Source organism: Monomorium pharaonis, chromosome 6 (assembly GCF_013373865.1).
Source record: "Monomorium pharaonis isolate MP-MQ-018 chromosome 6, ASM1337386v2, whole genome shotgun sequence".
Classification (NCBI taxonomy): domain Eukaryota; kingdom Metazoa; phylum Arthropoda; class Insecta; order Hymenoptera; family Formicidae; genus Monomorium; species Monomorium pharaonis.
Genome location: NC_050472.1, coordinates 14,606,143 through 14,622,775, shown reverse-complemented (window position 1 = coordinate 14,622,775; position 16,633 = coordinate 14,606,143). Strand labels below are relative to the sequence as shown.

General features: G+C 35.8%; 1 protein-coding gene across 4 annotated transcripts in view; it reads right to left on the bottom strand.

The window, feature by feature from the left end:
- Positions 1-16,633, bottom strand: part of LOC105835795 (regulatory-associated protein of mTOR) — a 134,323-nt gene that overhangs the window by 41,740 nt on the left and 75,950 nt on the right. For all 4 annotated transcript variants that reach the window (XM_036288885.1, XM_036288887.1, XM_036288888.1 and 1 more), the window contains 2 exons: positions 9,626-9,723; positions 9,441-9,546 (listed from right to left, as the gene is read on the bottom strand). In XM_036288885.1, coding sequence (XP_036144778.1) covers positions 9,441-9,546; positions 9,626-9,723 — 204 coding nt within the window. The remainder of the gene's footprint in view (positions 1-9,440; positions 9,547-9,625; positions 9,724-16,633) is intronic.

The following is a 16,633-nucleotide window of genomic DNA, read 5'->3' as shown; positions in this document are numbered from 1 at the left end:
TATGAACCTTATTTATTAGTTTTACATTATACACTTGGCATAGCATACGTGCTTCTCGCTCGCTGGCCAGTACCTTACTGCCGAATACGCGACACACACATACATCATACTTTCAAGCGCTATGACACGCTCACCCTTATACGTTCCTTGTCCCTTGTGGAGGTGTGTTCGTTATAGCTAACGCTGGTTGAATGGTCCAAATGATCTGGAGACAGTAATTCCTTTTACTCGGTATATTTATCTATTCTAATATTTACAGTATGTACAATGTATCTTGTGTTTCAGTTTATCAAGAGTGGTCCCTCTAGGGGACCACGGAAAAAAAAGTAAATTAAGCCCAAGACTTGGATTTCCACGCTATGTGTGGATAAGGGATCCTTTTCATAGACGACAAAATCGCGGCGATTATTCAACGACTGTTGCACGCGCGATTTTTGAAGCGTCAAATAAATTCTAACCTAAAATGAAGTGGATTTCGGAAGATAATTATTTACAGTATCAAAAGAAATATCAAGAGTTACTCAAGGGTTATTACAGTGTGCGCAAATTATTTATAAACATAAAAAAATATCAAAAAAAAGAAAAATTGCTGCAGTTATGGCTCTTTTCGTAAATGAAAAGCGTTACAAGAAAAAAAGATTTTGGGTGGCTCCAATTTAAAAAAAAAGACCATGGTTTTTATCATGCTCTTTTTCCAATTTTGCAACTTGAAGATCTTCGCTTTCATAACTATTTAAGGATGTCAGCCACGTAGTTAGAAAAACGAATAAATTTAGTTGGTCATAATTTACAAAAAAAATTGTTTTAAAAAATCCAATAAGAGTTACAAATTTATTTATTTATTTATTTATTTAGCTACAATTTTATTCGTTAACATATAGTTAAGATTGATATTTTAGCATATTTTATATATATGTATGTAATGTTTATAAACGTTGTATTTCTTGATATTTTACTTGAATGTCTACTAAACATACTCACTTCCGACATTACGTCTTTTTTCATATTATTAATAATTAATCACCAATTTTAATAAAATATTAAAAATGTTGAGTCGATTTTAACACTCAGCGATATCGCTTGTAGTTAAAAAAATTTAACTTCAAAATCCGATCGCGGCAACAAGACATCACGTGACACAAATCGCCGCGACAGAGCGATCAATGAAATTGTGGCCTAAGCCTTCGTGACTCGGTAGCTGGTGGAATCCGAGGTGTTGTTGTTGGCGTCTGTGATCGAGGATGTTATCTTCGGATCCTGGAGTCTTCCGAGTTTCCTTTTCCCTGGCTCTCCTTCCCGGTGTCAATGTTTCCGCTTTCTCTTCGAGCGCCGACTCTCCTAATTAGAAGCTTTACTTCCCGGAATCGAGTTCGCCGTCTGTGTTACTCGGTCTTCCTCTCTCGGCTCCTCTATGATTTGCGTGCCAGTCTCAATTTTCGCAGACTTTCGACTCGGTCCACAGTCTGCGTACTATTGGTCCGTCCTAGTGGTCGTCGCTTCCGTCTGCGTCTCCGTTGACTTAGTCTCCCTGGCTAATGTCTTCAGCAGGTCCGGAAGCTGATACCTTGGAGAGATGTACCTCCATATACGAGTGTCGTCCGCGGCCAGCAACACCCTGGGGGAACGCGTCAAAGATACCGGTTCCAACTGCGTGTCGGGGAACTTCCACGGCTTTTCCCTGGTCGCCAGATTGCCGAGTAGCGTGTACCGCCTGTAATCGTGTAGAACGTGGTTCTACTGTAAAAACGTCTCTTTTTGCCATAGCGCAATGAGCGAGGAGATAGTCTCAGTCTGCTCCTTATATCCTCTAAATGCTGTCACTTTGATTAGGAGAAATGAGGTCCTCTAGTGACGGCGGCTCGTAGCACGTTTTATATTATAACTTCGCTGCCCGTATTTGAGCGTCTCGGAGTATGTCAGGTTGCGTGGTGCCTAGGCGTTATCCGCCTTCGGTCACCACCCTCATACTCATGCTGCAGATGTTACAATACACAAGTTTTTTTTTAAACGCTGGGATAAATATACAAATGCAGCATGGGAGTCGAAAACAAATGTAGCTTCCACTTTGTTTTCACCTGTATGGATCCCTAAAGGAGTTTCTGATGACGAAGTAAAGCGGGCTCATCAAAATGGTTCAAACGTGATGACGGATCTTTCTATGCCGGGCTTTCCAGACATTTAGTTGGGCGCTGGGATGGGTGTGTGGGTGTAGCAGGGAAGTGTGTCGAAGAATAAATGCAGTTTTTGCTCCTTGATATTTAATCTTTTATTTTGTAAACTCAAAAGTTTCGGTTTGACTTGAATGACCTAATATCTAGATGACTTATTATAATTTGCAAAGTCGCACTGTCCGCGAGTAGTTGCTCAAGGACGATGAGCACGATAGAGAGAACATTGTAAGAGACAATCCAAGTGACAGTGAGAAAGATAATGTGTTTGAGGAGTCAGAATATGAGTGTTACAATAAATAATAAAAAAGACTTTTTCTATTTTTTAAATCCTCTTTACTTTTTGTAATAATTTTTATATAAAAATGTATTTGTTATAGTCAAAAAATTTTGAATTAAGTACAAATAAATATAACTTTTGCAGAATTTTTTTTGCTAATTTTTTCATAATTTTACACCTCTAAATATCTTTTTTTTAAAGCCCACTGTGCTGCATATTTTTTCTTAAAATGTTGTATTTCTAGAGTAAAATTCCGCAAGAAATTAAATAAAATATTATAAATTAAAAATGTTATAATTTTTTCACTAAAAAAACAGTCATTTTTCATTTATGACTTGCTTCACTGATTTTTTGAATGTTCAAATAAAAATTACTTCCCCAAAACAATTAGGCATTGTTTTAGACTGTTCAAAGAATATATGTAAGTTTTTTTAGACCTTCAAATACAATGCTTTAAAGGCAAAAGCCGTTTTAAATGGCTGGAAAACGACCATCCTGTGTATATGTTATGTAATGTTTTTTATGTGTGTACGTTGAGGAATAATATAAATCTAAATAAACACTTTTAAAAAATTATATATTTATTTTAAAAAATAAATTATCCCTTCGAGTTGATTATATTGACAAATGTTAATTTATTAATTAAATTGATTAAAATCAGCACTATAAATAAATTATAAACATGTAAACTGTACAAATGTTTAATAATAGAATATTATAAACATAACTTTGATATGTATATAATTTGTTTAAAATACACAGTGCCAACCAAAAATTTAAAAAGTAGTTAAGCTTCCATAAATAAAAAACTATTTCTATACAGTTTTAAGTAGATTAATTTCTATGTAATCTCTTTCGCAGTTGGAGTGTGTATCTTTGGAGTGTGTAAGTTCTCTGTTACTTTCAAATAATATTTCAGTATTCGGATTTTTGGTATCCATCTTTACTGATACTAATCATGATGTATCGACTTCTCACCACATTATTGTTGACTATCGCAACATTCAACTTCTTTCACGCGGTCTTGACGCGATTATCTGATCTAATGTCTTTAAGTGACATAAATCAACAGGTTAGCCAAGGTTAGGTTAAGTTCATAAAAGCAATAAAACGTCGGTAATTCTTCGAGAATTGAGCGTGTTGCAAGATAACGCGCATGCAAGCATAACAACGTGTAATAATAATAACGAAGTCAAACATGCAAAAAATGAAATAAATATAAAGGAAAGTATTTCTGTATTTCTCACGTCACCTATTGAGAGAACAAAAACAGTAACATAATAAATTACTTGTATAAAAAAACTGAGAAATCGGCAACTTTCCAAACTTACTAAAAAGGGACATAAAAAAGGCGACGTGTAACAGAAATAACTTTCCGCGACTGTTAATTAAGTTCGATAGCAATTTGTAGTACGAGAGAATAACAAATATGATCATTAAGTAATACATGTCCAAAATTGGGACATAATTCTTAAAGATGCCTTTAAACAAGTGTCTAAAATGTTTTATTAATGTTTTAAATCTAAATTTTGCACAAAATTACTGGTAACGTAATTGTTTTTTTCAATTATTTGTGGGTCCACTTAAGTAAAAAAATTTTGGCTTCTTTTATCTCGTTGATGCTAATAATTTTAGTCAAAATTGCGCATTATTAAACAACGTATATTTCTATATTATTTTGTCTTAAAGATATCCTAAAGTCGTCTATTTTATTAGAATTTTTTAAATAAACCATTTTTTAATTGGCTTTATAGAATTGCAAAAATCCTGTACAGAATTAAAGCATGCACAAAAATGTACAAAAAAATGGTCGAGTTCATTATATATATATATTTAAAAAAAAAGGGGGGGGTTAGTATGTCACTGTCGAAAATCCCATGAAATAAGAAATGGGATAAAAATTCCAAGAAACTATCAGTTCGTTAAGCTTGAAAGATTGGCATATGAGAAACTTGACTTCCTTTTGCCATTTATTGATTAGATTTGTCATCAAAAATAGCAATCTTCGGAACTAAAAGTAACGTTGAATGAGCCGATATGGTCCTATATGTTGGTGTGCAAAATCTCCAGACTTCAATCCATTGGATTTTTTCTTGTGGAGCCATTGCAAGAAAATAATTTACAAACGGCCTACTGAGAATGTCGACGAATTAAATGACAAACTTCATCATGCCATTTTTTTATTGAGGAATTATGTGGAAAGTTCAACAAAATTTGTTGAAACGCATGAAAGCTTGCACAATAAATGGCAAACACTTCAAACATTTATTATAAAAACAAAATTAATCTGCCCTTTTCAGGGCAACCAAATATTTTATCGACGTGGAACATTTTTTCAAATTTGCAATAAATTATTCTTAAAAAATTGACACCTTTGATGTATAGAAAAATATTTAATATTTTAATATTATCTACTTATTAATTTAGACTACCTATATTATTTCCGATTTAAGCATAATTTGTTTTTTTTTATAAATAAAGACTGATACATATTTAAATTTCACTTAAAACTAAAATAAAGTTGGTGTAATCGGATTAGCAATACGTATAATATGCTTCTACTACCAATTAATTAATACTCTGCATTATCATGGTATCGGAGTGATTGATTTATCGACTGCAGTTATCGACAGATTTACAATTAATGCTTTTCAAGATACATCCCACACAACATGCATGTCTTGAAGACGTCTTAAAGACGTCTTCTTCCTGACGTCTTAAAATTTTACTAGAGAATGTTCTAAAGACGTCATAAAGACAATTTTTTAAGACGTCTTTCAGACATTGTTAGAAGACGTCTTAAAGACGAACTTTTAAGTTGTCTTTCAGACATGTTAAAAAACGTCCTAAAGACGGCATAAAGACTGTTTTTAAGACGTCTTTCAGACATTATTAGAAGGCGTCCTAAAGACGTATTAAGAATTATTTTTTAAGACGTCTTTCAGTCAGGCATCGTTAAAAAACGTCTTAAAGATGCAGCTGCAACAGCCGCAATGTAGTTCGCATAACCGCCGCTATAGGCGACAACGCGGTGTTCTCTTTCTCGTGATGTAATTTACATCCTGAGAGCATATAAGAGGATCACCCACGGTGACAGATTAACTTTTACATAGCAATTGTAGTGAGAGCTCTCAATCCTCTCAGAGTCTACGTAATAGATTATTTAATCCTGATAAAGAGAATTTCACGGGTTTTATACCTCTTCTCTGTGAGAAAGCTCTGTGGGCCTCCGCGTGAATGTAAAACTTTTATAAATGTCTAAAAAGAATTATAGAAAAGGTCTTCTAGACGTATAAAAGACATTTTTTAAATATCTCATACAGATTTTAGACTTGTCCTTAGTATATATCTTTCAGATAGTCCTGGCGGAAAAATTTTCTACAAAATTCTAAAAAATTATGAAAATTTACAAAAGTGTTCCAATTCTAGCATTTTTTTGTAAAAGCTACAGAAAATACTAGAATTGGAACACTTTTGTAAACTTTGTAGTTTCTTAAAATTTTGTAGAAATTTTTCCGCCAGGAAGATCTTTAAGACATCTTTAGGATGTGTCTTAAAAACATTATTAAGATGTGTCTTAAAGACGTCTTTAGACTGCCGAAAACCGGGTCATAAGACGTCACAATGACGTCTTCAAGACGTCTTTCCGACAATTTTGTAAGACGTCCTAGAAATTTTAGGACGTCTTTAAGACGTCATAATGTTGTCTGGGATGGCTGTAATTCCGAAAACGACCAATCTCCGATTTAGTTCAAATTTTTGAAATAGGTTTCTTTTAGCGAATAAAAACATATACGAGAAAGATTTTTGAACTCAAAAAATTTTTTTTAACATCGGTAAGTAGAAAATTTGTGAGCAAAAATTTAAATGTGTGTGTGTGTGTGTGTGTGTGTGACCACAGCAAAGAAATGTCTTTGTTTACATTTTTTATGGATGTACTTGTAAAATAAGTAAATGTTAATACCGTTACCATACATTGTATTGGAATACATTGTCTGCAAACACATGTAAACTTTACTTTGTTTGCAATGTGTATATGGGCTAGCGACTTGGACGGGGTGGGTGCGGAAGGGGAGCCCCAAGAGCCCCCCTTGCACACCCCTCCCCGGTGTGTGTGTGTGTGTGTGTGTGTGTGTGTGTGTGTGTGCGTGCGTGCGTGCGTGCGTGCGTGCGTGCGTGCGTGCGTGCGTGCGTGCGTGCGTGCGTGCGTGTGTGTGTGTGTGTGTGTGTAAAGCATTCTCTGCACCACATGGATTTGCGACTTTATAAATGGAAAAAAATTATGATTTTTATGGTTTTTTTATAATTTCTGGCATTTTCATGATTTATGCATATATAAATATGTGTATGGTAACGGTGTTAACACCTACTTATTTTACAAGTACACCCATAAAAAATGTAAACAAAGACATTTCTTCGCTATGGTCACACAATACGCACACACACACACACACACACACATTTAAATTTTTGCCTACAAATTATGGATTTCCTACTTACCGACATTAAAAAAAAATTTTCAAGTCGCCAAAAATCCTTCTCGAATGTTTTTTTTTCGCTAAAAGAAACCTATTTCCAAAATTTGAACTAAATCGGAGATTGGTCGTTTTAGGAACTATCGCCAGATACATTAACCTTAAATCGTTCTGTTGACATTGAATGTCCACGTCGGGTTACGTATGATGTGTAAACGCATTTTCTTTTCAAATAATTTTCGATCGTTGAATAGTTAACCGGTAGTAAATAATAACAAACAGATAGATTTGTTTCCGTGCAAGTGTGTAAATTTTAGAAGTATTGTTCACGACCGTGGTGTTTGCGGGAGCAAGGATGGCGCGAAGTGGCGGGAAAATAAAAGAGCCTAAGGACGTTAACACTTCACGTATAATTAACCTTCACAAGTTCACAATTTGTTAATATAAAAATTCTCAATTTAATTAGAGACGCGCTCGCTGCACAATTCGCCCAAGCGAGAGTGGACTTAGCGCCGGAATTTTTGCGGGCGTGTGGATCTCGCGCGAATACGCGGAATATAAGAAAAATGCGAGCGTACAAACTCGGAGGGCGACAGCGATCCGATCGCAGTACTGACTCGGCGATTTCTGGCGGCTGGGCGCGAAAAACGCTCAGCAAAACGCCCCGAGAAAGCGGAGGCTCCCCTTTTCCGTGGATCGCTATCGCCCCTCCGATCACGAAAGTGGCGAAGAAATGCCCATATAAGGTAATGTTATTGCAATCGGATTCGACTGCCCTTCGAGCGCCGTCAGTTTTCGCGCCACAAGCTTGTTTTGCGCGAAACAAAGCAAAGGCCTCCCGCCGGAACGGTCTTCTCGCTCGACGGAGAAAATCTGGAACGCTCGATCCTCAACAAGTATTAATACATGATACATTTGTTAAGAGACAACAATTTTCTGATTGATTACAGTAATAATTAATCAGAAAATAATTACGTAATCTGTAATTATTGTAATCTAAATTTTGTCTTAGTCAAAATAAACCACAAAATAAATTACTCAGTAGTAATAAATCGATAGATTTAAAAATCACTCGATCAAGTGCGTGAGTAGATTCGATGGGTATTGTGTGACAAGAAAGAAAAAACTTATCTATATTTATGGATTACATGTAAAATATTACACGTAAAGTGTTGTTACATGTAAAGTGTTACATGTAAAGTGTTGTTTATTCCCGACAAATAAAATTATTGGTCCGCCAAGCAGTATGAGGAAATCAAATTTGTAATCACCCATGTTGGATGGTGAGTCGCGCCGCCCCTGCATACCTTGTCTACGCCTCCCGTGATTCGGTATTTTATTTAATAATTCAAAAAGTAAGTTTTGGATAAAATTTTCGTAAAGGAAAAGTCGTCTCAGAATTAACTCAAGAATATGTCATTGCAATGACACCTGGGTCGTTTTTAATTACCCTGTGTAATATACGCACGCACGCACGCACGCACGCCCACCCGCCCGCACGCAAGCACGCACGCACGCACGCACACATATATATTATACAGTCAAACTCCGCATTAGTGAATTCCGCGTTAGTAAAAACTATTCCCTCCATATTCACTCGGCGCAGGCGAGTAACGTAAGTGAAGGCTAGATGGCAATGCCGCTACGTCCGAATTTCACGGAGTAGGAATGAAACCCAGCAATAGGAAATTATCTCGCATTAGTAGACTAGAGACCCAAACAATCTATTAACACGGGATCCAGTGTATATATGTATAACCTTATTACGGCTAAAATTTTAACAAGTTCTTGCATTTCTTGTTTATCAACAATCGCGTGTAAATATGAATGCACATGCCAGTACTACTAAAATATACTACTACGCGTTCATAAACTTTTTATGGGACTGTATCGTTTCCACTACTTTCTGCTATACATGCGCATTTCAACTTAAAAAGGACAAGGGTACCTCTTAGAACGTTCTCTCTCAAATCATCTTGAACAAAAAGTTCTACCACCGCATTCGCTCTGGTTATATTATATTTCAGTGCCCAAGACCCGATGGACTAATTCTAACCTCAAATTCAAACTCAACAAATCAAAAGACATAACGAAACGTATCCTGAATCGTGCAGCGAAAGTGCTTGTTCCATAGATTTTTTAGATTTTTTTAAATTTGGCTCGCAAACAGCAAGCTAATTTACCAATTTTGACATTAGATTTGAATTTAACAGTTCAAAATACATAGGAATACATCTATCTGATATACAGGCTTTACCACATTTCTTATAAACCTGCGTAATTGCTGTTACTAAAATTTAATAAAAATTTTGTTCGTTATTGACATAAAATTGCCTTTTTCCCTCTTCATTTTTGTGCATATTTGAATTGTATAAAAAAATTTGGAATTCTGTAAAATCAATTCAAAGATATTTTCTAATAAAAAAAAGTGATTGGCTTTAGAATCCCCTTAATCGTTAGAAAAAAATCATTTAAAAAGTTAATAAATTAAAAAGATAAAAAACAATTGATTCTTACTGTATTAGGAACAGGTTTTCTCGAACGACTACCGTGCGACAGAACTCTCGAAGAACGTAACAAATCTGTTCCAGAATTGACAGCTGGCGGTGATGACTCTCCTTTGCTATTATAAACGTGTAAAAAGAATTATTAGAAATAAGAACCGTTAAAGATTATATTTCATAAAATAAATCTTGACTAACCTTAAATAACCAATCCGATTCGATGGAGACGGCGGAAGAGATAATGACGAAGAAATTTTTGTTTCAACTACTTCTTTAGGAGTGGAAGATGCCTTCACCTAAAATTTTTAATGTTTTATAAAAATTAAATAAATTTTAATGTCATTAACTTCTTGACATCTATAGACACATAAAGGAGGAGGACCGGTAAGCCACAATTTTCTCCCCCCCCCCCTCCTCCAGATTTTATTGTAAATTATCAGAAACAATTTCTTAATACATAAACACTAAATTGAGATGTTTTCAGCCTAAATGGACATGTTCAACATGGTCGTTATCTTGTTTAATAGAAATTCGTATTTGTGGGTATTTTGTGCATTACTACACAACTCGCCTAAAAATCAGGGATATTATATAAAAAAATCATAAACATCATAATATAAAATTTTTTTTCGTAAAATTGACAGTTAAATGTACGTAAAACATTTCATCCAAGTACTTTTGAGTGTCCAATTACTTAGCTAAACGTAATAAAAACAAAAAGAAGAAATAAAGAGAATAAAGATAAAAGAAAGAGAAAGGAAAAATGGGCTACATTTTTTATTATTTCTAATAATACATAATCTTCTAGAATAACAAAGCCACTTCACATTCAGTACAATAACAGATGATTATTTTTCACGGTTTTGTAGCCAGGTATGTGTGTGCTATCTAACCTATTTCACTGTCACCATTAATTTTACGTACAAAAATAATTTTATATTATAATGTTCATGATATAGAAATATAAATTTCTACGTTTATACAAAATAATAACGACATTAAACATGCCCGTTTAGACTAGAAACAACTTAATTTAGTGTTTTATGTATTAAAAAACTGTTTCTAATAATTTACAATAAAATCGAAAAGAAGCCAAAGTCATGGCTTATTGATCGTCCTCCTTAAATGTTTGCTCATTCTTTATTTTTAGTTTTTCATAACTAAGTTAGCTCAAAATATTGATGACGTCTAAACGCATAAATTAATTGCCGTTTTCTTTTATAAATATTAAAATAAAAAAAAATTGAAATCTTGTAAAATTAAAAATTTTAAATTTTCAGTTAGACTTAAAATTTACCAGTACAATTTCAAAATGTGACTTTAATAACTCATACAATTTAAAGTATTTTATTAACCCGTTAACGTTTAAACGAACGATTTTTTAAAGACTTTTGCTCAGAAAATTTATAATGTTTTAGTTCTTCAGAAGATTTAACCCTAAGTTTTTTTTACGTAAAATTTCGTGCTTTTTTAGGATCCAACGTTATTATTTTCAAAAAATCAATTCCAAAATTGTTATAAACGATTTTTTTGATAAAAAACGTAAATTTCCATTGACAGATTCTTTTCTATCAACAATATCACCACATTAAAACTACTTGAGCTTAATCATGGGAAGTAAATCAGCTACCCCGAAAATCCCTATATAGGCATTTTGAGCTAATTTTACTTTCATTTTCTAAAACATAATCCGTCATCTTGAATCCGCTACATTGAATTTTACAAAGGGCATAGCGGAATAAGCAGGTGAAATCTGCCCCCGCACTAATCGAGCTCAAATTGATATCATTAGTTGGCACCCTTGAGATGTAAAACTTCCTCAAATATTAACTACAAAATTGCATTTTTAAGGGAGTTATGGAAAGGGAAAGAAAAATAAAGAAAGTGGTTTTTTTCGAAAATGGTTGGACCGATTTTAATGAAAAAAATATATGTTGTAAACATCATTTAGACAAGTTTGAGAAAATTTTAAGTAATTTTTGTGGTAAAAAAAAACCTGATAAAAAAATTTTTGAATTTTTTATGAATTTTTTGGGGGTGATAGTTCTGAGATACCACTTTTATATTTTCACAAAAACATCTCTAGATCTTTTTCTTTAACACATTTTTTTTTTTAAATCAATCGGAGTGGTGGAACGTGGTTAAAAATAATAATTTACATCGCGCCGCCGTGTCGTGCCGCGCTGACTGGGCGACCGGGCCGCGGCGCACGGCGATTGTTGTCATGTTGAACTTACATACTAGTTGCAGTGTTGCAATGTTTAGTTGCCAAGAAAAATTATAATATAATAATATAAAATATAATAACACATATAATATTTCCAGGACGTCTGCAATTAGCTTATAAAACTTATCGTTTCGGCAGTTTACCACGAGGAAATCGCCTCTCACATTATCTATCATTGAGGTGCTTTTTTAATGTAAGTTCCCTTGCCTCTCACATTATCTATTATCGGGGTGCTTTTTTAAAGTGAGTCCTCTTGCCTCTCACATTATCTATCATCGGGGTGCTTTTTTAAAATGAGTCCCCTCGCCTCTCACATTATTTATCATCGGGGTGCTTTTTTAATGTGAGTCCCTTTGCCTCTCACATTATCTTTTTGGCGAATGGACTCACATTTTGGCAAATAAACGGACACAGCAGGCTGAGTGAAACGGACACAGACCAAATGTGCACAGACCAAATGCACACGGACCAGATGCACACGGGCCAAATGCGCACGTACCAAATGCGCACAGTCGCAAACCTATGTGGTGCAGAGAATGCTTTGCACGCACGCACGCACGCACGCACGCACGCACACACACACACACACGCGCGCGCGCGCGGCGGGGGGTGCAAGTGGGAGCTTCGCCCTCCTCCCCGTCGATAGAGATGCCCGAAAAGTCGCAACCCATGTAACAAGTTTGTAGGTTACTGTGTCCGTTTGGTCTGTGCGCATTTGTTCCGTATGCATCTGGGGCTCGATTCTTGAATTCATTCGCAAGAGAAATGTATTCGCAAATTCTGTTCTTACAGAAAAGTTGGAAATTTATTGGCTATCGTATGGCTATTAACCAATAAACTTACAACTTTTTGTTAGAGCGAGTATTTGCGTATACGTTTCTCTTGCGAATGACTTCAAGAATCGGGCCCCTGGTCCGTGTGCATTTGGTCTGTGCGCATTTGGTCTGTGCGCATTTGTTCTGTGTGCATTTGGTCTGTGTCCGTTTCACTCAGCCTGCTGTGTCCATTTATTACTGTGCGCATCTAGGACGCTCCCATTGCAGACGTCCTAGAAATATTATATGTGTTATTATATTTTATATTATTATATTATAATTTTTTTTGGCAACTAAACATTACAACACTGCAACTAGTATGTAAGTTCAACATGACAACAATCGCCGTGCGCCGCGGCCCGGTCGCCCAACCGGCGCGGCGCGGCACGGCGGCGCGGTGTGAATTATTATTTTTAACCATGTTCCACCACTCCGATTGATTAAAAAAAAAAAAGTGTTAAAAAAAAGATCTAGAGATGTTTTTGTGAAAATATAAAAGTGGTATCTCAGAACTATCACCCCCCAAAAAATTCATAAAAAATTCAAAAATTTTTTTATCGGGTTTTTTTTGCCACAAAAATTACTTAAAATTTTCTCAAACTTGTCTAAATGATGTTTACAACATATATTTTTTTCATTAAAATCGGTCCAACCATTTTCGAAAAAAACCACTTTCTTTATTTTTCTTTCCCTCTCCATAACTCCCCCAAAAATGCAATTTTGTAACTAATATTTTGGGGAAGTTTTACATCTCAAGGATGCCAACTAATGATATCAATTTGAGCTCGATTAGTGCGGAGGCAGATTTCACCTGCTTATTCCGCTATGCCCTTTGACTTCGGATTCGTAATCAGCGACCTTAAAATCTCTATACAGGCATTTTAAGCTGATTTTACCTTTATTTTCCAAAATGTGATTTACCATGTTGGATCTGCCATATTAAATTTTACAAATCTGGTCCCGGATTTATAATCAACGATCCAAAAAACATGTAAAAGTATCATTCGATTAATACTAAAACATTTTCAATCCAACTATTCCTTTTTTGGGCGTAAAAAAATTGGTCAAATATTAGTCTCAGAGCACCATTTTTGTTGGCGCCATGTTGAATTTTGAAAAACTCAGTCACTTAATCTTAAAGTTTAGGGTCCATGGACGCAAGAAATTCACTCTTCAAGATTGAACTCAAACAACGTGATATCGTTGATTATAAAGAAGTAAAAATTTACGTTTATTAAAAAAATTGTTTATAATTTTAAAATTAATTTTTCAAAAAAAATTACGTCGGATTCTGAAAAAGCACAAAACTTTACGTAAAAAAAATTAAAGTTAAATTTTTTTAAGAACTAGAACATGATAAATTCTTTAAGCAAAAGTATCCAAAAAATTTGTCTCCAAAAAGTTTGGACGTTAACGGGTTAAACAAACACAATAAATTGTTTTAAATCATTATAAAAAGATACGATTACGTATTAATTTTAAATTAAAATTTCTAAATGAAATATACTAAATTAATTTTAAAAATTAAATTTCAAAATTAAAAAATATTGAAAATATAGTAGATTTATACTTTTGAAACTCATTTTATAATAAAAATAAAATTAAAATGTGTAATTTCTACGTAATCAACGACTTCAAAAACCATAGTGTATAAAAATAAACAAATAATACATTGTGTAACAAGTGCGGAAAGTTGGCTATTATATATGAAAGAGACGTACACTGGAACCCCGCGTTAGCGTACTCCGCGTTAGCGGAAACTATCCCCTCCATATGCACTCGGCCCACATGAGTAGCGTGTGTGGGGATAGCAATGAGCAATGCAGTCGCGTATTTCACGGAGTGGGAGTGAAACCAAGCAATAAGAGATAACCCCGCGTTAGCGGACCAAAGCCCCGAACAGTCCGCTAACGCGGGGTTCCAGTGTATAATAACTCCATGTACAAAAAAATTACAGTTGTCCTTTTCAAATCCTTTTTGTTTGAAAATCGTCAATTTCCCACAGAACAGTCCTGTTCACCATATAAAAATAATAATATACTTTTAATTAACTAAAATATTTATTTTCTTATAGATTAATTTCAATTCATTTATAACTTTAGTTTAACCGCAATTGCTGGCACTAAATTTATTATTATTATTTATTCCTATAATTTATTTTCATAAATTTAATCATTTTAAATATTGTATTAATATAATATTTATTATTTAAATAAATTATTATTAAATCAAATCATTATATATACTTACTAAATAAATATAATAAATTTTAAAATATTAATTCAATTTTTTATATATTCAATATTTATATATATTAATTATATACACATATACACACATATATATCATATATACACTATATGGTATACTAGAATAGAATAGAATAACTTTATTGCTTCCTTTGCAGGGTCACAAGGCGCTTTTACTCTACGGAGCGTTCTCGAACCGTTTACAATAAATTTTCTCTCATCTTCCGTACCGATCTGGCCATATGCGACCTTTTACATGCTATTTCCCCCCACCTCTTCTCGCCGCCCCCAATCCTCCCTCCCCCAACCCCCAAATCTTTACTTCCCCCCTCCGGCCCTCCTCTCCAACTCCTCCGTTCACCTCTGCTACCTTCATCCGCCTCGCCTCCTCCAGTTTCCTCTTCCAAACTCTCTCTCTCTCTGGGCCTCTCCTCCTCTCTCCTTGTTTCCACTCTTTCTCTCTTCCATCTGTCTCCGTCCCACTCGCTCCTCTCTCTCCCGCGGTCTCCTCTCTCAACTCCCCTCTGTTTCCTCCTAAGAATATAAATCAAACTGTTATTTTTCTCCTCCGTTTGTCCCCTCGTCCTTACTCGTATCCCACCTTTCTTTCTCCTTGTTCAACACCCATTCTATCCTGTCCACCCACATATTCCTATTTCCCACAAAAATCTTTTTTCCCCCAACTCCTCTCCTCACTTGCCCTTTCCAACATCCTCCACTTTATCTTCCTCTCCTCCATTGATAAGTCTGCGTCTATCCTTACTTCCCAACGCCTCTTAATATCCGCCTTCCTCTCCAGTAACCATTCTTTATCCTCCTCCCGCATCACCTGTTATCACCACTATCTCCCCTCCCCGCTTTGCATTACCCCCTATCTCCACCTCTCTCCCCAACTCCTTTTTCATAATATTTCATACCCTCAATTTTACAGCTCTTCTTTCTACCCCCTTCCCTTCCACGCCCCTCCATATTATGTTTCTCCTCCTTATCTTCATCCTTCTTTCCATTTCTGCCAATCTCACCCTTTCTCAACCCTCCTTCTCTACCCTCTCCCTCATTCTCTTCTCCATTTCTCTTTCCACTCTCCTCCATGCTTCCCGTCCTCTCTCCCCTTTTCCTTCGCAATCCCTTTTCCCATCTCCATCCTCCTCCGTTGCTTTCCCCGTGCTCCTCTTCTCCTCCTGTCTGTCGTCCCTCCTCTCTCCTTCCTTCTTGGTTTCTTCTTTCCTTCTCTCTCCACGCCTCTCTCTCCCTCTTCCCTCTTCCCCCCTTCTTCCTCACTTCCTGCCATCAATCTCCCTCGCTTTCTCCATTCCTCCTTTTCTCTTCCTCGCCCCTTTCCACTCTTTCCTTCTTGTCTTCTCTACCCTACATCTTCCCTTCTCCCTTGTCACCACCCGGTTGTTCCTCTTTTCTCCCTCTGCATCCTTCTCAGTCATCCTGTTAGCTCCTCTTCTCCCTTGACTCTCTCGCTTCTTCCTCTTCCCTTCTCATTCCTTCTCCCTCTAACATTTCCAACCTCACCTCCAAACACCTCTTTCCCTAACCTCCTTCAGCCCTCTCGCCACCACCGCTCTCAAACTCCTCATCTCTTTTCTTATTTCTTCCATCTTCTCTCTTCCCTCTTCTCTTCACTACTTCTTCTCACTTTGCACCGGATCCTCCTTCTCCCTCTTTAATTTTACTCAGAATCTTTCCTTGCCGCAAATGCTATCTTTCTACCACTGCCTCTTCGTCTATTATTATGTATCACCGATGGACCACGTGTTGCGGGATTCAATGTTCCCACACTCGCTACCGTCTTATCCCATCACTCCTGCCAACCTTGTCTACATCTTTCTATGCTCCTGCCAGGCTTTCCACCAGATCTCTGCTGTCCACACTTCCTTCTTCTAGATGGCGCTGCTCTTCCTCT